This window comes from Cheilinus undulatus, linkage group 11 (genome assembly GCF_018320785.1).
Source record: "Cheilinus undulatus linkage group 11, ASM1832078v1, whole genome shotgun sequence".
NCBI classification, from domain to species: Eukaryota; Metazoa; Chordata; class Actinopteri; order Labriformes; family Labridae; genus Cheilinus; species Cheilinus undulatus.
In genome coordinates this window covers 43,675,225-43,696,498 of record NC_054875.1, presented here as the reverse complement: position 1 = coordinate 43,696,498, position 21,274 = coordinate 43,675,225, and the positions used below count along the sequence as shown (strand labels likewise).

Here is a 21,274-nt window from a genome sequence, read left to right as displayed (position 1 = left end):
CACTTCTCTGAAAAGGTTGAGGCAGAATTAACTTACTATTAGCTTGCTGAGGAACAAACTGCTGACATTTACACTGGTGTTACGGTTCAAAGAGTGACCATGTAAACTGGTGACTTTTAGCTGTCTTGGCTAATTTAAAAACGTACCACGCCTTACAGAATGCCTCTCTGTCTAGTTTTCATTGTAAATGGATCTAATTAATTTTGACAAATAATCAAAACCAAATGAAGAGGTTGGGACACTTTCCGCCCTTCATCATATTTTGTAACTACGACAGAACACAGACACAATCGGCAGAAAGTCGCCAGTTAACATGGTCACTCCACAGACCGTAACACCTGTTAGCTAACAGTAACGTGTAAAATAGTTAAAAAATTATTTTACTTACCAAATTAACTGGTACGCAGACTTCTCTTGTGGTCTGTTCGAACATTCATTTGTCTAAAAGTTGCTTTAAAAAATAAAAATACAACGTTCAAGTACCTTAAGCGGAGACATTTCAGAAGTGAAGTTCGGCTAGCCCAGTTAGCTAGCAGCTAACAGCTAGCAGCCTTCCGCCTTAAAAGGTCACGACCTTAACTGGCAATAACTGGTATGACTGGGACTTAAATTTGCAGTTTATGTGCTTGTTTGCCTTTCTAATAATGTTTACATAACTTAAAAGTCTAAGACCGTTTTAATCAGTCTTTGGACATTCATTTTGCCTAAAAAGCTTGCTATTTTAGTATGTTAGGCTGTTAACTACTGGCAAAAGTGAACCTGGTGCTTGGATGTGCTTATCTATAGGACAGCTAAGCTTTTCCATTTTAAGTCTGGAAAAAAAAAAAAAAAAAAAAAAAAAAAAAATATATATATATATATATATATATATATATATATATATATATATATATATATAGGTTGCCTAATGGTATATTGTAAGCCTACCATTTATATTATGCAGCATTTAAATAAAAAGCTCAGCTGGTCCACACAAATGTACACTTAAATGAGCAAACAAATGTCTGAGCAAGTCAGCTGAAGAGATTTTGAAATATTTGTCCAGACTGTCTGTTATTTATTCTTCCTCTTTTCATCTTCTCTCGTCCTTCCTTTTGATCTAAAAGAAACACTTTTCTACTAAGGAAAATTATTGCTTTCTTATTAAGACTGAAATGTTTCAGTGCCTTTAAAAAGGTTAAATCAAACCCAGAGCTGTTTCACCAAAGAGGCTTTCTATTAACTGGCTGTATGTGCTTTATCATATTCAATTTCCAGCACTGAATTCATTGAAATACCCTGTTGGAGTATCTCTATTACTCCACAGAGGTAGTAGCTCTTCTGCTGTGTAATGTACTTTAGTTCAGTCTCTTGTTTTCAGTGAAGGGCCGTTGAAAAGCTCTTTATGCTCCTGGATCACTTGTAATGGTTGTTGTCTCCCTCTGCTGGTCGTCAGGACAACCTAGTTGTAGTTTTACTTTTCTGCCACTGGTTGTCGCTGTAACACAGGTTTTAGACTTACAGGCAACAGCACGCAGATTCAATGTTTCCATGTCTGGGTTTTAACCTTTCCTAAACAGCGTATATGGGCTGATTATGTAACTTTTTATTGCCCTTTTCCCTGTTTATATTCGTAATAGGTGATTACAGTATTAGTTATGTGTATTATTTACATATATCTGATTATCCTCCTGGCTTTGCTCTGCTGTATAAAGACACATTTTATCCTCTTGGAGTTTCTTTCTATTTTCTTTTCACATTATCCGATTATAAGACCTGTTTTAGTGGGCTATTTTAAAGGTTTTTTGGGGGGCATTTCTGCCTTTATTCCGATGGGACAGCTGAAGAGAGACAGTGGGAGGAAGACACACCAAACAGTGCTGAGACTGGGAATCAATCATGCGACCAGTGCGTTTAGTTCTGTAGCCTTTGTATATGGGTGCCTGCTCTACCCACTGAGCTACACCAGTATCCCAGAGTATAATTTTAACTCCATTCTGAGTGAAATGGTCTTCAGTGTTGGAGTTATTTGACAGTGTTAATCCACCAGTGTTAGTTCAGCTCTGTAAAGGGTCAATAGATTTGTACTCTGCCCACTGTGATTTCAAATCTGAGTGGATGTGTGGGTGGAGTTCCCCACCATGCCCTTAGGCAGTGTTTAGTTGTGTTTGGATGTGTTTAGTTGTGTTTGGATGTTGTGTTTTTAACAGTGATCCTTGCTCGGATTCTCTTGCTCATGTTTCTATGGGACTGTTGTTGTTTTTGATGTGACACATTTGCACCATGAGTGAAGTTATCCACTGAGTTAGAGTTGGCACCTGTGACTTTCAGCTTCTCCCCATTTTTAAGAAATCAACCCAAATATGCCTTTATTCTTTCATTATTAATATTTATGGGCATTTTGCCTTTATTTTGAAAGGAAAGCTGTAGTGAGACAGGGAATATGGGGACAGGGAATGGGGGAAGAGATACACCAAACAGTGCTGAGAATGGATATTGGCGCTGATGAGTGCCTGCTCTACCCGCTGAGCTACACCAGAGCCACTTTTATCCTTTTAAAAGTTTTTTGATAAAGCATGTTTAAAAAAAGCTTAACAAGTGCTTTTTAAATTGCACAATAATGCCACAAAAGTCACTTGTTTATTCAGTTCAACTTTAACTTGGTAATTTTATGGCTATCATTGATGCTCACTCATCACTATCATCATTCTTTTCTGCTTTCAAAGTAATATTTTGATGCCTAAAATATATTTTTTTAGTCTCAATATTTTACTCTTATCATCACATTGATCTATTTTTGAAGCTTTTTGTTGATTTTTCATGGTTTAAAGTATTTTTGTTTGTCTTTTTTGCCATTGCATGGTTATGTTTTATTGTTTTTGTGCAAAATAATTCATAATTCTATTAATTTGTCTTCAACTTCTGGTCTCATATGATTTCACCATCCATCTTTTATTCTAAATTTACTTTTTTTTTTAATATAATTTTGATGTGCATTAGTCTCTGAATACTTTGGTAACATTGTAGCTTTGGGCAATATGTTTTAAAGGGGACATATTATGCAAAAATTGCTTTTTCAAGCTTTTCTAACAAAAATATGTGTCCCTGGCCTGTCCACATCTCTTTGAATACTAGACCCCCCCCCCCCCCCACACACACACACACACACACACACACACACTTCTCTTTCTCCAACTTTTAGATGTGTGCTGAAACAAGCCCCTCTCAGGTTGTCCCCTCATGATGTCATGTGGGGAGTTAGCTCCGCCCCCAGGTTCTGTTGGTCCTTCCTGCCAGGAAAAAAGTCCCGCCCTCCTCTCCTGGAGAGCCACATCCATCAAGCCACATCCATTATCTGAGATGGGTGTGGTCAGGGGCGGAGTCAGACAGCTCATTAACATTTAAAGCCGTGCAAATGGGGTTTTAGACATGCAAAAGTCCTATACTGGAGTGTTTTTTCAGCAACAAACTTCACAGGCATGTTTTGGGGAACTCTGAGACCAATATAAACTTGTCTTAAAACGGGTAAAATATGTCACCTTTAAAATTATCAAGTTTATTGTGATTAATCAAGATCCACAGTTGTTCTCTTATATGATTTCCAATCCATTACAAGTTCCTTTTACCAGTGAAATTCATGTTAAAATCTTCAGTCTGGTTTGTATCTAAACAGGAAGTCATTACCCTGAGGTCAAGACAGTAGAAAAATTTAAAAAATGTACACAAAAACAGTTAAAAATGAAAAAGTGGAATTCTAAAATGTGATAAAAAGAGTTCCATTAATTGCAATTAACTGCAGAAACTCTGAGATCAATGGCAATTAAAAATTGTAATCTTCTGACAGCCCTAGTTTTAACCGGTTTGTTGGTTGTTCAAACAAACAACTAAACACTGAGACTAGTTTAAAGTAACAGATTAGTGAAAGACTACTGCCAATATTTTTAAAAAGGCAGATTTAATGCAGAGCCAAAAGAATAAAAACTAGATTGGAAACCAGCTGCATGTTGAAGGAAAAGAAGAGCTACAGTTTCACCATTCATCATGGACTCTTTTCCATTATTTGGATGTTTTGATGCAAAGTTTCTCCACCTGTGCGACACCTAATAAGTTAAAAAAGTCAGCGTAATTTAAAATTCAGCACCTGAAGTTCAGGAAACTGACTCATGTCTCTGAGAAAATGATGCAAAGTTATTTAAAAGTGTCTGAAAACAGACAATGTCATCTTTATTCCACACAAACAGCCGTTCCACTGCTGCTCTGTGGCTAACCCTGACACTGTTTATTTATTCTAATACTTTTAAGACCACATATAAGAGTCTAGATTAATGAGAGCATAGAAGAACTGCTTTATCTTTAGGTATGGTGGTTTTAAAGCTGACCTTGCTGGATTTAATTTCCAGTCAGTGCTTGTAATGTGCCCCGATCAGCTTGGTGCCCTTTGTGCTGCGATGAGCTCAGTCCTTTTAGTGAGATAATGACTGAAATGCCAAGCTCATCATGCATGTCATTCTTGTTTGATTTCACACAGTGAATCTGAACACGGTCCGCAGTCATGACACCAACAGGCTGAAAAGGCCGGATGAGTCACCGTGGCATATTTGTCTGAGTGGGCTGTGAGAGACGCCTCATGCACAGAAGCCCACGTGCTGCTGCTTTTTTTTTTTTCACCCGTGATGATGTCATAACCAGAGACTTCCTGAACACAAGGTTCATTCACAGAGCTGTCCTCTCGACACGGGGACGGAGCACCAAACAAGCCGTCTCCATGGCAACTGCAGCCTCCGGGCATGTGAGGCCCCTTCATGTTGTTATTTGGTGTAGAAGGGAGGAAGTGTGCTGAGCATGTGTGTGTGCTGTATGTTGACATGCGTGTCTATGTAAATAATGTCATTTATTGGTTATTTCTGTAAGTTTTAATGTTTTGTAAATAATGAATAAACATCCTGGGTCTCCAGTGAGTCTGTCTGCTCTTAGCTCAGGTCAGGAGGGAGGATCGATGAGTCACACAGTACTGTTGGTCTAATACATCGATTTAATTTTCCTCTTTTAGACAGAATAGAAAATTCACAAACAAGTCTGAGCTGAGCTTGAAGACACACTTAAAAATATATACTAAATGGACAAAAGTATTTGGCTGCCTAAACATCAGGGACATTGTATTCAAGTACATGTATTTTAATATAGAATTAGTCCCCATTTTGCAGCTTTAACAGCCTACACTCTTCCTGGAAGGCTTCCCATAAGATTTTGGAGGGTTTCTGTGGGAATTAGTGCCCATTCATTCTGTAGAGCATTTATGAGGTCAGGCACTGATGTTGGACGGGAAGGCCTGGCTTGCAATCTCCATTCCAGCTCATCCCAAAGGTGTCCAATGGGGTCTTTATAGTCCTTTTTTTGTGCACTGCAGCCATGTTGGAATAGAAAAGGGTCTTCCCTAAACAGTTGCCACAAAGTTGGAAGCATAGCATTGTCCAAAATGTCTTGTTATGCTGGAGCATCAAGATTGGCCTCAACTGGAGATAAGGGTCCTAGCCCAAACCCTGAAAAACAGCCCCATACCATTATCCCTCCTCCACCAAACTTCACAGTCATTCGCCAAACCCAGACTCACCCCCTTCTGGCCACTCCACTTTTCCACTGGTCCAGTGTCACTGTGCTTTACAACACCCCATCTGACGTTTGGCATTAGACTTATTGATGTGAAGCTTGCATGCAGCACCTTGGCCAAGGAAACCCTTTCCATGAAGCTCCCACTTACATTAAGGCCAGTGGACTTTATAACGAACCATGCACATTAGCGGTCGTTGATCCTGCTTTGTGATTTTTCCGAGGCTTTCCGCTTCTTGGCTGAGCTGCTGTTGTTCCTAAACGCTTCCACTTTCTAATAATATCACTTACAGTTGACTGTGGAATATCCAGCAGGGATGAAGGTGAAATCCTATCACAGTACCATGTTTAAAGTCACTGAGCTCTTCAGAATGACCTGTTTTGTATCACAAGTTTGCAAATGGAGACTGCATGGTTAGATGCTAGATTTTATACACCAGTGGCAATGGGTCCAATAATTAACAAGTGTGGCCAAACACTTTTGTCCACATAATGTATTATGTTAAGGATTTAATTGAACTTAAAGTGTCTTTTGGTGTTTTCTCACATACATAAAAATCCTGAACCTTTTCCCAAAAGTTCCTTTAGGTGAGCTGATGTTTGAAGTCAGCGGGAAATAACCAAGAAAATTTAACCAAAGCTTTAAAGATCTTAAAGCTTAAAATCTTAAGAGGGACTTTTGGTCGATGAACGGTTTGCTATACCTGATCTGGTTGCTGATTTTGTCCTATACATGTGAAAGAGGTATATATATTTTTTTGAAACCAAAAATGTAATCCTGCTCTCTCTTAACAGTCAAGAAACATTGCTGGAGAAAAACACCTTTTGTTCCTTCCTTGTCTTCACTTAGCTTTAATCCTACATTTTGTGTGTTCACATCTAGAGGTAGAGTGCCCTGAGGTGTCTGACAAACAAATAGGTGGAAAAAATAGTTTGATGTAACTGAGTGGAAGAATAAAGCAATGGAAAATAGAAACACTCAAATAAAGTACAAGTGTCACATATTTTTATTTACATGCAGTACTCACATAAATGAAGCTCAGTGAAAGTTCAAGCAGGAAGACTTTTTCATACTCATTCACCACTCGTTCATATCTCTCGTTTCTCCACTTCTGCTCTGGAGATCAGCTAACCATAGGCGTTTATTCTCTTAAGTACTAATCAGATGCGGCCACAACCTCACTGACCAATCATCATGCACCCGTCAGATTTTAAATCTGTCATCCTCTCTTCCGCAGTCAGCCTGTAGTTTTAGAACTGTCGCTGCAACCTTCCTCCACCCCAGCTACCTCCATCCCTGCTCATTGACATCCAGTCTGGATCCGATCAAGTTTTCTGCTCATCTCATTCTGCATACCTCCATCTCCTCCTCCAAGCCGTCTCATCGGCGTCCCGGTCCAGCTCCTTAGGAGTCTACTGCTCATCTGATCCTGCATCCCTCATCAACACCACCACCGGTGTCTAGACCAGGGATGTAAAACTTAGTCACAGCAGGGGTCGAATTCTGAATTTGGGTCCAGCCTGAGGGCCGAGCAGGGTCCACATTAAACCATAAACTGTCAACTTCATTTTCACCAGCAATGAATTATGGGGAAAAAAAACTTAGCACTGATGATAAAGGATTTTGAGAATAAAGAGGTCAAAATTATATGTTTAAAGGCTCAAAATCTGAGATAAAATTCACACTTATTAGCTCAAAAGGTTCAAAACTTGACATTTAAAGTCAAAATAATGTTTTTTAAAGGCAAATATATGAGATAGAAAGTTGGAATCATCATTCTTGACTGTCAAAATATTAGATAAATTCAAAATCTTTGGTTTAAAATGTCAAAGGGTGAGAAAAACATTTAAATTTTTAGTTTTAAAAGCCAAATATATGACTTAAAATTTAAAATTGAGGATCTAAAAGGTCAACTTATGAGACAAAAGTCAAAGTAAGGAGCTAAAAAGGTCAAAATGTAAGAAAAAATCATTATCATGAGTTTAAAAGGTGAAAAAAAATACATAGAAATATGATATCAAAATCAAAAAATATGACAAAAAGTAGAAATTGTGAATTAAAAAAGTCAACATATGAAATAAAAAGTCAAAATCATAACTGTGAGATGCAAAATTAAGAATATGAAATAAAAACAAATGAATTTTACCACATTCCTGACTTTTTATCCAACTATTTTAACTTTGTACTTTTTCTAATGACTTAACAAGGATATTTTAAATCCTCATGGTTAAGTTCACATTTTAAACTGGAGGAAATCTGCAGACCTCAAACCAGTGGGCCAGTTATAATAGGAATTTGATAGGATCTGGTGTAACCGTGTAACAACGGGCTGGATTTGGCCCCCGGGTCTTGAGTTTGACACCCCTGACTCTAATCCTGCCGTCAGCCTCACTACCCCCTTGAGTACATGAAGACATCACAATGGAGTCTGACTTGACTTTGTACATTACTATTTCATCCAAATTTGTAAACTAAAAAAGTGTCAACCTGTATTCAAGTCTGAAAAGTTCAAAGGAATGATACACAAAACAGGACACTCATGATGATTACGGTTATTATTTATTGCTTTTTCAAGGATACAAAATAGCAGAAACAGAGATGTTTTTTGAGGCACAGAGTGAAATAGATTTAAAAATAAAACATTACATGACAGCTATCAACACAGAGAATAAAATAAGACAGTATTAATACCCTTTCTCTCTGCCAAAGATTTCTTTAAGATTATAAAATAATAACAAATACATGAACAAAAATAGAACCTATTAAAAGACTCTGACAGCCTGAAAGTAATGTGTCAGATTTCCCTTTAGAAAGATTTTTTAACAGATAAAAGTTACTGTGATACCTATATCTTTGGTTATATTATAGACATAAAGGGACAGGTAAACAATACATGACTAAGATTACAAATAATTCCTATTTTAGACTAATCAAACTTTATTAATGCACATGGACGGACAGACTTTATGACAAATATTTACAGAAAAAGGGAAAAAGATTCAAATAGATTACATTCAAGAAAGGTCAAATGCACCTGTGCTGTACTGGCTCAATGACATTAAATTCTTATCAGATAGGTCCTTTTTAAATATGAAACACTGAGTATGTTTACATGAGCACACTAATCCAGAGCACTGGGAGTAATCAGTTAACATTAGTTATCTGTACGTTTACATGCATTTCAGTGATGTGTTGGCAGAAAAAAGCTTGTAAACATGATTCTGCCATTAGTCAGATATCTGATCTAAAACAGATAGACCGCTGCAGACTTCTTCTACCATGCAGCCTTGCAGCCATGCAGCAGAGGGTGTGTCAGTCATGACTCATTAGCTGTGATTCTAAAAGTAGCAGCACCAGCTCTCTGTGTCGGTGATGTAGCTTATGGTGTTTTATCTCTTAAGCGTGCTTCAAACAACCAGATAATTTTGCCAGTCTTGGCTCAGATTTCCTCCTCCCAACCAAAGTCAGCAAAGGCCCTATCATTGATGGTTCTAAGGATTGCCTTGCCAGATTTTCCTGTGGTTTGTGGTGCATTTAGAGTGATCTTTTCCTCACTAAAGAAAACTCTTTTCAACCACTTGTATCCACGATCTCATTCTTCATGACCATGGATGAGGGTTTGGAGGTAGATCGACTGGTTAATCAAAAGCTTTGCCTTTCAGTTCAGCTTCTTCTTCACCACAACGCCCTCAGTACTGCTGATGCTGCACCGATCTGCCTGTCAGTCTCACAGCCCATTTCACCCTCACTCTTGAACAAGACCCCAAGGTGCCTGAACTCCTTCATCTGAGGCAGAGACTCACTCCCTACCTAGAGAGAACAATCAACTGTTTCTGGCAGAGAACCATGGTTCTAAACCGCCCCTATGACAGCAGGGGGTCCCCAGCTGAGGAAGCCAACAGAACCTCCATCATCCACAAAAAAACAGAGATGGAATTCTGAGGTCCTGAAACCAGAGATGCTCCTACACAGATAAAAAAAAAAATCGGACATCAGGGGCAGCCCTGGTGGAGGTCAACATGAACCGGGAACGTGTCTGACTTTGTGACGAGGATGTGGGACCTGATGGCGCCCCTAAACCGCCCTGGGGCCCCCTATTCCTACAGTACCATCCAAATGACCCCCTGAGGGACATGATCACAAGCCTTCTCCAAGTTCTATATCCATCCATCCATCTTCTGTATCCTGTTTGGGGTCGTGGGGACTGGAGCCTATCCCAGGTGTCATTGGGTAAGAGGCAGGTTACACTATGGGCAGGTCGCCAGTCCATCACAGAGCTGACATATAGGGTTAAACATGCTTACACCAATTTTGAGTAACCAGTTAACCTAACGAGCATGTCTTTGGTGGTGGGGGAAAGCCTGAGTACTTGGAGAGAGCCCACGCATGCACGGGGGAGAACTTGCAAACTCCACACACTTCACAGGAACCTTGTTGCTGTGAGGCAACAGTGCTAACCTCTGCACCACCATGCAGCCCAAGTTCTACTTCTCTAAGGCCTGTATCTGACAGAGCATGTTGGATTATACCCTTGCATGTCATTATGCTGTTACATGGATGAATAGGGTAACTCCAGAAATCAGATACAGATTGCTTTATTAGTGTGCATGTAAACGTACTTAGTGTGATTCAGTCTTATTTTGATTTATTTTATGCGCTTCTTCACTTTCAGCCTTGCCTTTCTTACTAATGGCTCTTTTCTGCACTCCAATCCACCTTTAAAGTATTAAAACCTTAGAAAAATATCTTTTAAACTGCTTCCTTTTCATTTAAGCAGGCTGTACTAGCACAAAAAGCTATTTCCTACTGTGCAAACAGTATGACAGTAACAGAAAAGAGTATGCATGCTTTTTACATCGCCAAGCATGGAGGATCTGCATAGGCGATGAGCTTTAAGTACACTGATTGTGATAAGGATGGACTCAGACTTCAACTATACAAAAAAAAGCTTTGGAGCATTCTGTTATCACAGATTATATTACAATTATCACAACTGATAGAAATACAATATAATATATGAGTTTCTGATTAAAAAACAAGACCACCTTTAAATTTAAGTGTAGCACAAACTTCAGATATATTTTAAATAACTGCTAATGCAAGATTTTTAAAGGAGCGCAGGAGTCTTCAGCCTCACAGGCTCCATGCACAGGCATCTTTGGCATTATTAGCTGACTTTGATGCATTGCAAATGTACGAATATAAAACATTACATTATTCACATGATTCAAACATCATATAAAAAGTCATAACATGGACCCCCTGTGTTTAAAACAGTGCATACTAGGAGGTGTCAAAATAGTTCCTTTGTGTATTGTTAAGGCAGTGTGCGCTTCACTTCCATTAGAGAAAATGCAATTTATAATGAGATGATCAGCTTAGCAAAATCTTTCCATGTAAAACTAAAGTTACACACAGACATAAAACACACCTTTAGCTAGAGAAATTTACTAAACATGACTAACTTTGGCCACAAGTTTTCAATTCAGGATTTGACTTTTAATGTTAAACATAAGAAACTTAATTATTTGAAGCGTCTGCATGCTACATAACTTTGATTCCCTTTTGTATTAATGTGATATTACCTCAAAGATCACTGAGACTGACTATTTTATTGATAATCCCTTTTCAAAGCAAAAGCACCCACACTCTAAGTCAAATCTTAAAATAAGGCACTCGCTCCTGCTGCTTAAATGTCTTTGGTGTTGACGTTATGGGTCAGATCATTTCTCCTATTTGCTAAATGAAAGTGTTTATTGGTGGAAACATCCAAGGCAAACACAGCAGCCGGGAGCTGATGTTTCTGTCTGTGTTGGTAAAGCAAATGAGGAAGAGAAGGTCTGATTGTTGGTGGATGTGCGTCACCTCTCTCGAAGGTTGAAAACTGCGTGTGTGCATGTCCGTCTTTGTGTGTGTCCAACGGGAGGGGGGGGGGGATATGTTGTCATTTCCCACTGGGCTCCCTTCTTTATGTCTGCCCTCTGGCCTGGACACCGGTCAGATCCTTTCTAATGATCTCATTCACTGCAAAGAAAGAAACAGACGGATGTTAGACAACATAATGATGACTTAAAACTAGGGCTATTAATCACAATTAACCGCTGAAATTTACAGTCATTTAAGATGAATCACACTTTAAATGGCTGGTTTCAAATCTAATAATATTGCACGTAAAAACACAGAATCTAAGCCGGCCCTGACAATGTGAAGCAGAAGTGTCTTGAACTGGAATTCAAATTAAGTCAAAGAGCTCAAACTCAAAGATTTTAGTGAGTGCTGCTTTGTTACAAAAGCATAGTCTGAAACCACGACTTAGAGGTAGGAGACAGCTTCAAACAGTGTTTAACACTGTACATTAAGAAATATGGAGTAGGAGTGCATGTACAAAATGACTCACATAAGTCTAATTATTCTCGTTAATGTGACAACATTTCAGGAATTCATTTTTAGTCACATTCAATCTGGAACACTCTCATCATACATTTTACAATTTTATTGCAAAATGAATATATAGTTTTACTTGGTGGAGAAGGCTCTGCTCAAAAGATGCTCCCTAGGTTAGTCAAGCAGCATGCTTTGACTTTCTAAGGAGTGCATAGTAAGAAACCCCATATGGATGAATACATATGACAGTGTGTTTAAGGTGTAAAGTACATGGGAGGTCTCAGCTGCTGGAGAAATACCACTGCTCTAATCATTTTTTTCACTTATCTGGCGAGGATGGGTGACACGCCCTGACTCTGGTACTGAGTGCCTGGCCGAGCGGTGGCTGGTGGGCAGTTTGACTGCTGGTGCGTTCTAGGGGCGGCAATTGAGGCGTGTCATATGACACGATACTACGCTGTGGTGCCAGGGTGTTTTGGGTCTGTTTTTATGTAGAGATATTTTTATTTTGAAAGAAAATATGGAACTGCTGGTAGATCACAGATTATGGCATGAACTTGACCATGGAAAATGAAATTTGATATGGACTGGAAAGGAAACAGGGAACAGAGAAAAGGTTTATGTTTGATAAAACATGCCAAAGTGTGCTGGAACAGACTAGAAAGCATGCCATTACATGTAATCACAAAATGCATACCCTAATTACAGACCTTTCTTAATCATGATTAATGCATTAATGCTAAACTCATTCATTAAATACAATTATTTTAATTTTACTTGAGTAGATTTAAACAGCAGTCATTTTTCTTTTATTAAGAAGCCGATGGTTTATCAGGTAAATTCAATTCTTCTGGTTCTATGTGAGAAATGACATCTAATGTTTACTAAACTGATCAATGAGACCATCTAGAAGAACATTTCACAACAAAACTTTGTCTAAATATAAATTTCTTTGGTAATAAACAACTTTCTGAACCACCAGTGTTGATATTGAAATCTTAACACTTATGTTGAAAACCCCTATCTCAGAGTGTAGCCCGTTACCATGGAAACTAAATCACAGACACTCTTCTCTAATGACTTCGTTACAGGCAAAAAGCTTTTTTGGCCCGTTCTGAAATACTTCTATTACTCATCGGCCCTAATGAGCTCCCCGAGGCTAAGTGGAAGCAGTGGCACCAGCCTATAATGTCGAGAAGTGCCAGCCAACACACAAACACGCACATTTGACACAGACTCCAACACACGACTCTGGCTTCCTTTAGCTTCCAGGCTCTGAGCTCACGGATAAACATCAGCGCTCCACACAGAATCAGAGAGATGTTACAGCACATTGGTGAGTCCTTCCTGATCGTTTCAGAGCTACTTGTTCACAGACAGACTGACGGACAGGTGAGGTGTCAGATTAACACAGTCACAGAAACAAACACACTTCCTCTTTATTTAACCACATAGAAGTCAGTGGTTAAAGCCTGAAATATTTTCATGTAAACTAAAAACTCCTCCATCCTCAAAATCCTCATTTGTTTTTTAAATTCAAGCTCATGATGCACATTTTTTTTCTAAATTTAGCACTAAAGTTTCCACCTCACCCTCTTCCTCTTTCTTCACACAAGTGTAATCATTCTAAAAACAGAAAACAAACTCATATGCTCTTATAGAGCTCCACCCCTAGTGGAAATTTAGCTTAAATGCAGCCTTCACTTCATTTTATTCATCGATTTTAAACATAATCAAAGTAGAAACTGAATTTTTAGGCAAATTAAACACATTAGAATGAGAGCATACTGTATGTAACACTGAATTTTAACGAGCTCATGTTTGAAAGTAGTGGAGGATGAAGTAAAACTCTCATTAAATAACAGCAGAGAATTAATACCAAAGAAGCAATATAAAATATATTGACAAAACAGACTCGCTCCTCCACTCCAAATCTATTATTTATTATTTATAACTGTCTTAATTATTACATTTCTTGTATTTTATTGCTCTTCACTGCTGTTTATTATTATTATTATTATCATTATTATTACAATATTAATAAAAATATCTTGAATTTATATAGCGCCTTTCAAGAAACCCAAGGACGCTTTACAGAAACACATAACATTATTCATGTGAGATTGTGTTAACTTCCTCTATGTCAAAAACATCAGGATGCTGTTTGGTTTAATGATTTTGTTCTTCTGCAGAGAAATGTTACCCTGAGCCATTATTCCTCTGAGGAATCTAATAAATAAGTGCATGGAGGTTTTTATGCAGGGCTGCCAATGATAACAATTTACCAATGACGCAATGTAGGAGTAAAGCTGAGCAAATTTATGGCTGTCAGATTTACACAGTCACACAGCAACACTTCCTCTTTACCTCACCACATGGAAGTTAGTGGTTAAAGGCTTGAAATATGTTTTTTTTTTTTTTGTTTGTTTGTTTGTTTGGTTTTTTTGTAAAGAATCAAACCTTTCTATCCTCAAAATCCTCTTTTCTAATTTTGGTGGTTAACTCTAAAATGATACTAGCTTTGTGAGTAAATGAGCTATTTTTGACAAACTTCGAACACAGTAGTGATTAGAGAGGCTAATAAGGAAGTGGCATTTTAGGAGCAGTTCCAAAAATGGGTGGTAACATAGTAAGGATAAAAACAGTACTGACAACTAAAAATGTTCATTGACAGTCTTATTCTCCATGACAAAAACTACACTTAGACTAACAAAAATAGATCTGTGATGACTAAAACTAACAAAAACTAAGTTTAGTTTTCGTCAAGATGACTAAAACTAGACTAAAATGTAATTTAGTTGTCGTCAGACATTCAAAATCTGTGATATTGTGGGTAAATCTGTCAAAAAACAATGCATCTGTAGCTATTCTCCCACTCAGCTATAGAAAGCAGGGACCCCAGGTTTGACAGAGTACAGAGAACACACTACCATGATTTGGTACCAGATTTAGGCAAGAACATAAATGCTTGGACTAAAAGTAAAGACTAAAATGTGAGGACTTTTTATGGTCTAAAACTAGACTAAAATGTTTTGAGTTTTTGTTGACTAAAACTAGACTAAAACTAAAAAGGATAGAAATAACTAAAATGTGACCAAAACTAAAATGCATTTCATTTTAAGACTAAAACTAAAATTAAAAACAGCTGCCAATATCAACACTGAGACGATGTTGTGTAATGAGCGAATATTTGTAATAAATGCCTCGAGTGTGTGTGTCTGTTTCCAGCAGCAGCACCACTGCCTGTGTGAAGATGCTTTAAAGCAGTCCAACCTCAAAATCCACCAGTCTGCCTTACGACAAATTGTGACCCAAGTTTCCAAAACATTTTCAACAATGCACGCTGAGTAATTGAATGTGTTGCAGTTTGGAGCATGATTGGACCAAAATGCATGATATGAAAAATAGAAGGAATAAAACTGACAAGTTTTATACGGTCTTTCGCTGTCATTGTGTGTAAATTTTTACCAATTTTCCAGAGATCTTGAGAATTTCTTTCATTTTTATGGGAAAAGTAGCTTTTCCATTGCAAGAAAAGGAGATAAATTCATTGAAATATTGATCAAACTTTTAAATTTACCCAATTTCACAGTCAATGGGTTAAAACAAAAGGTATTGATGTATGTCCACCAAGGACTGCAGGACTTTTTTGCAATAATTTTTTTCAGAGATAGGAAGTTGCAACCCACTGAAACCTGCTCCGCGACCCACTTTTGGGTTCCAACCCACCAGTTGAGAACCACTGCCAAACAATGAGCCAGGAATAAAAAAACAACAACAAAAAAAAAAAAAAAACAAAAAAAAAAAACAAAGCTTGTTCATATATACTCATGTGTCACAACCTGGCACTGCTCTAAACATGGCCCCACGCTCGAGTAAACGATGTCCACCTTTTTGATGCTTTGGGTGCTAAAGTAGTTTGTGAATTTTTACAAGATCCCCTATAGTAAACTAGAGGCTGAACAGGACTTATCTATTGATTCACTATGTGAAAATAAATCAAACAAATGTCTGATCTTTACTTGTTAAAAACAAACAACATAACTTGATATTCCTGGATCCTGTATGGTAACAATTCTTTATTGTTATTTCTACTAAAACCTATTAATAACAGGGGAAAAGAGAGTGAATTGCGCTGTTATGCAGAGAGAGAAAGGAAAAAAAGAGACAGGTTTCCCTAACCCTAACCTTCATCATGGGTTTTCAAGACATTTGACAGAATATGTCCAGATCAGCACAGCTTATGACTGAATTAGAAGTACTTTCACCAGCAGTCTCTGCAGTATGAAAGCACAACAATCAAGAGATAAGAATATAATTTCAAACTGAAATGATGAAGCAACAGTTGAGTTTTTCATGATCAAACTTATGTAATCAGCGTGTAACAAAGTAATCTCCCTCCATCTCTCTCTCTCTGTTCTACCCTTGTTCTTTATCTGATCATTTACAGATGTGTGAGAGAAACAACCCACATAGTTACAGCAGCTCAACACTGAGCACATTTTATAGCCACAGCAGCATCAGAGAGTCACAAAACTGCAGGAACGGCCAAACTGGGCGCTGCGCTGTCGTCACAACATCAGTGTCCCTGTTTATTTTAGTCTGCAGAGGAATCCCCTCTGACACCTAATGCCTTAAAGAAACTTTCATCTCCCCAGTGTTGCCACAGGGTTTTTCCTGAGTATAAAACGAGCTCAGAGAAGCAGCAGGAGCACCACAGCGGGGCAACATACAGAGGGGCTTTACTGAATCTAATGAAGGGTTGGCACGGGCGGACTATTTGAGGCTGGGTACGGGGAACACTCAGGCTAGTCTGTTCAATAGGTGAGTGTCTGGCTCCTGAGTTCTGCACCAATAAGCAGCACTGTTTACCGACCAGCGTTTGGAGGAGAGACACTCAAACACTGTACAGTGGCTGACTCAGTCTCTGCACCATGCCTGCTGCGAGCTGGGCTGTGTGCATGTATTTGCATGTTGATAAAGTGTTTGTGTGTGGAAGGGTGTACAGTGTGTTTTATATGATTGGGAAGATTCTAGAGAGGCTGACTGCAATGAAAGCATGAGGCTGAAAACCAAAAAGAAAGAGAAAGTAGAGTGAATGGACTGAAGGCTAACCACTTCTCTAACCACACATCTGGTGTTGGTGTGTTTCTAACAGTCTGTTCTCTAACAATGATCACAGAATGTACAGTGACAGAAGCAAAGGTTGTTACATGCTATGAAAAGATAACTTTAAAACAATTTACAGAAACTGAAGAGGAGGCTCATGCACCACTTTCACTGCATTTAAATACTCCTTAAAATATAACGAAACATGATGCAACACATAAAATATGAAATGAAAATATATAATTCAGTATGACACACTGAAGTAGAATGCAATCAGTGCACTTTAAAACAGTGAAGTATGATAATAATAAGAGACGATACAGATATGAAATAATTAAACATGACCAATGTGATACCATAGGCTAGGACAAGATAGAAATGCAATACATACAACACAGTTAATGAAGGATATAATAATAATAATAATAATAATAAAAATCAATAATAATAACTTTAATAGAGTATTGAATCATATCATATTCTATCACATAGTATCTTGTAGCATCTTGTTTTTATGTCTGGTTGTTTCCTATCATAAATAAACAAGCACATGTTGCTGTTTTGTTTGCAAAATTAAAAGAGATGTGATGTGCAATGATAAGATACAGTAAAGTTTAGTTTGACATGACATACCATGCCATGACATACCATGCCATAACATGCCATGGCATACCATACCATGCCATGCCATGCCATGCCATGCCATGCCACCCCACCCCACTCCACGCCATGCCACGCCACGCCATTCAAAACAATGTGTTGCAGTACAGTATCATATGTTATTAGGCAATCAGATACTATACAACACCATACCGTAAAGTAGGAATATCTGTTATGGAATTAAAATATTCCCAACTTGTAACTATTGTACTATGCAAAATCATACGATACAATATGACAAGATACGACAAGATATGGTCTGATTTGATTGTTTTCAGTTTTGGAAATAAAATATTCCCAAATCGCAGTTATCGTACTGTACCATAAGATACAGAAAGGTTCAATACACTACAGCAGCAGTGTCTGAAATTTTTCCACCAATGGCCACATACAGTGGTGTATAAGGATGGTTGGGCAACTTCCATTTACCTCTTCTTTAGGGAACTGCAGTTAGTAAAACCAATTAAATGTTAGTTAAGATATGATCAGTGATTTAGTATGCTGAAATGGCTAGTAAACAAAAAAGTGAATCATTTAAATAGGGAGGCCCTGAGGGCCCTGGTTACCACTGGCTCCACTTCTGAAATGCGATTGGTACTAATATTGATCAATAAAGGCATTGTAAGTCAGAATTTTGCTATAATTATGCTTACCAAAATGTTTGCCTTTGGCAGCGTTGTCTCAGTTTAATCACAATAAACATCAATTAATTGTTCAAGGCAAAATGTTTGTTTACAGAATTAGCATGGTAGCACCATCTTGTGCTGAAACTAAGAGGTACAATACAGTCTAGCTTCACGTTCTAATGTGGGCCATATTTGATTTTATTCTTAGAATGTGTTGTAGGCCATTAAAAAATGGACTGCAGGCTGCATTTGGACCCTGGGCCATAGTTTGGACACCACTGTTCTACAGTATGATACAGTAAACGAAATGATACAACAGGGTAGGAAAATCTGTTGAGGAATTAAAATATTCCCAACTTGCAATTATCGATATAATATGATGCGATATGATATGACAGGATACCATATGATGTGATAAGATACATTACCATACCATACGATTTAACAAGGTAGGAAAATCTGTTTTAGTATTAAAATATTTCCAACTTGCAATTATCATTCCATATGATATGATAAGATAGAATTTGACATAATAAGGTAAGAAAATCTGTTTTGGAATTTAAAATTTTCAAACTTGCAATTATTGTTCCATACAATACAAATTGATATGATAAAATAAAAAAATGAAAAGGTAGAAAAATCTGTTTTGGAAATAAAATATACACCCCCTTATGCTGAGTACGGTATCGTATTGTTTCTTATTGTATCGTATTTTTTCTTACCATAACTTGGCTGTACATTGTACACCAGTGAGACCTACAGAAAAAAAACTGTATAAAATGCTGAGTCGCACTCTGCTATGACAGCAAGTGTAGCCACCATGGTCACACACTGCATGCAGGCTTTAACCACTGCTAATTTGCCCCTGTTGGTTTGTATTGTGAGCATCTGCTTCAGTGCTCAGCATGTGCTGGAATACAAAGCAATGAAGACCAAGCAGACAGCTGGTCTCCCTCACTGGGTTAAAAATCAGTATTTTAAGAAAATGGTACAATACTGTCAACTAAAAACCCCTATAGAGAGCTAGATTGATAGAAAAGACTCATCAATTAAAGACAAAAAAATGGCCAATGGAGGAGGTAAGGGTGACTTGGTTCTGTGCTCAGAAAATTTACCACAAAGTAAAAGCTCAACTGTCGGAATAGCAGAAGTGAAAACTGCATGGTGAAAACACAAGGAACTGAAAAAGTGGCACATCTGCACAGAAACTGCACATTGTAGTCTTAAAGTAAATCATCACACAGGAGGGCAGTTCAAGTCTTTTCCCCTCTGAGAGACACCCACAAACCAAGTATTCCAGATTTTGTGTTTATTTGCATGCACAAAAACAAACAAACAAACAAACAAAAAATCTACAGCAAGTTATTTTGCAGTTGTCATGTGTTCATCTCTGTTGTAGCCCTGTCTAGATACGGCTAAGCTGTGTATTTGATCAAGCCCTCCAAATGGGGCTGAAGTGAGCTGAGACTAATGCGTATCCACCAGGCTGTTTCTGTGTGCTTTATCTCTCCTGCCCTGATCTCTACCTGCTGGAACAATTTCACCTGCTCCACTGCCTCTGGGCTTTATTCCACACCCACTAAATCTGTCACTCTCTGCTTTGTAGGCTCTGCCAGTCGCGCTCAGCTTTTTTTTATAAAGTATGCAGCAAGCTATGCCAAACTTTCCTGACCTTTATGGTACTGAAGGAAAGGCATGCTCCTACAGGTTGGATCTTCAGTCCTATGATGTAACAAAGGAATAGTTAGAGTTATCATTCTGCAGACTCTGCTGGGGCACATGCAGGAGGTATGGGAACTTGTGCGAGGGCAGAAGATAAAACCCCTCTGTGTGGGCGAGATCTGCCACAGAGTGAAATACCTGACTTTCGTTAAACACTTAAGTTGACACAATTCAGGCAGCTCAGAGATGTGACAGTTATCGACCACAACACTGCGACGATACCAGGATGTGGCTTCACCCCCCTTCTCTTAAAGTGACTAAAACACATCTCGATGAGTAATGTTGACAATCTCTCTGGCTTGAATAATTGTTTAGTGGTCAGACTTTATCACCTTTGCAGTCAAACACAGGGGATTTTTATTTTTACTGCGTTTATCTTCTCACCTTTTGAGTGTTGGGAAGTCCCGATTATATCTGCAGTGAATGATGTGGGCAGGTGGGTAATTACCTGTCTGAGTAACCTGCAGGAACAAAGTGACTATAGAATATTATTATGATTCAACAATTCAGGATGTTGTTATTATTTATTAATCTGTATATATAGAACAGTTGGCACTGACTACCATGACTATGAATAGAGTTTCTTAGGGCTTTGAGGGGCAGTTAATAGCATCAGAGTATTCTTACCTTTTTATACAATGCAATATTAAAAGTATACACCTTATGTTGTTTGCTTTCTTCAATGGTTTGAGATTCTTTGTTTATATGTGCTTTGTTGTTTTTTTTTTTTACTAATTCATCTGTTGAGACAGATATACACTATATTGCCAAAAGTATTCACTCACCCATCCAAATAGTTGAAATCGGGTGTTCCAATCACTTCCATGACCACAGGTGTATAAAATCAAGCCCCTAGGCATGCAGACTGTTTCTACAAACATTTGTTAAAGAATGGGTCGCTCTCAGGAGCTCAGTGAATTCCAGTTTGGTACTGTGATAGGATGCCACCTGTGCAACAAGCCCAGTTGTGAAATTTCCTCGCTCCTAAATATTCTACAGTCAACTGTCAGAGGTATTATAACAAAGTAGAAGCGATTTGGAATGACAGCAACTCAGCCATGAAGTGGGAGGCCACGTAAAAGGACAGAGCAGGGTCAGCGGATGCTGAGGCACATAGTGCGCAGAGGTCGCCAGCTTTCTGCAGAGTCAATCGCTACAGACCTCCAAACTTCATGTGGCCTTCAGA

At 38.2% G+C, this 21,274-nt stretch overlaps 2 protein-coding genes across 10 annotated transcripts in view; both read right to left on the bottom strand.

Annotated features, from left to right (window-relative positions):
- Window positions 1-541, bottom strand: part of kcng1 (potassium voltage-gated channel, subfamily G, member 1) — an 88,100-nt gene extending 87,559 nt beyond the window's left edge. For 3 of the 4 annotated variants that reach the window (XR_005992529.1, XM_041798437.1, XM_041798439.1), the window contains exon 1: window positions 389-541. The gene's annotated coding sequence lies outside the window, so the exon portion shown is untranslated. Of the gene's footprint in view, window positions 1-36; window positions 68-388 lie in introns of those variants that run through there. The other variant, XM_041798438.1, reaches the window with a different exon arrangement.
- A 7,586-nt stretch (window positions 542-8,127) lies between these two features.
- Window positions 8,128-21,274, bottom strand: part of nfatc2a (nuclear factor of activated T cells 2a) — a 43,401-nt gene continuing 30,254 nt past the window's right edge. For all 6 annotated transcript variants that reach the window (XM_041799727.1, XM_041799721.1, XM_041799722.1 and 3 more), the window contains exon 10: window positions 8,128-11,611. In XM_041799727.1, coding sequence (XP_041655661.1) covers window positions 11,556-11,611 — 56 coding nt within the window. In that variant the 3' untranslated portion in view covers window positions 8,128-11,555. The remainder of the gene's footprint in view (window positions 11,612-21,274) is intronic.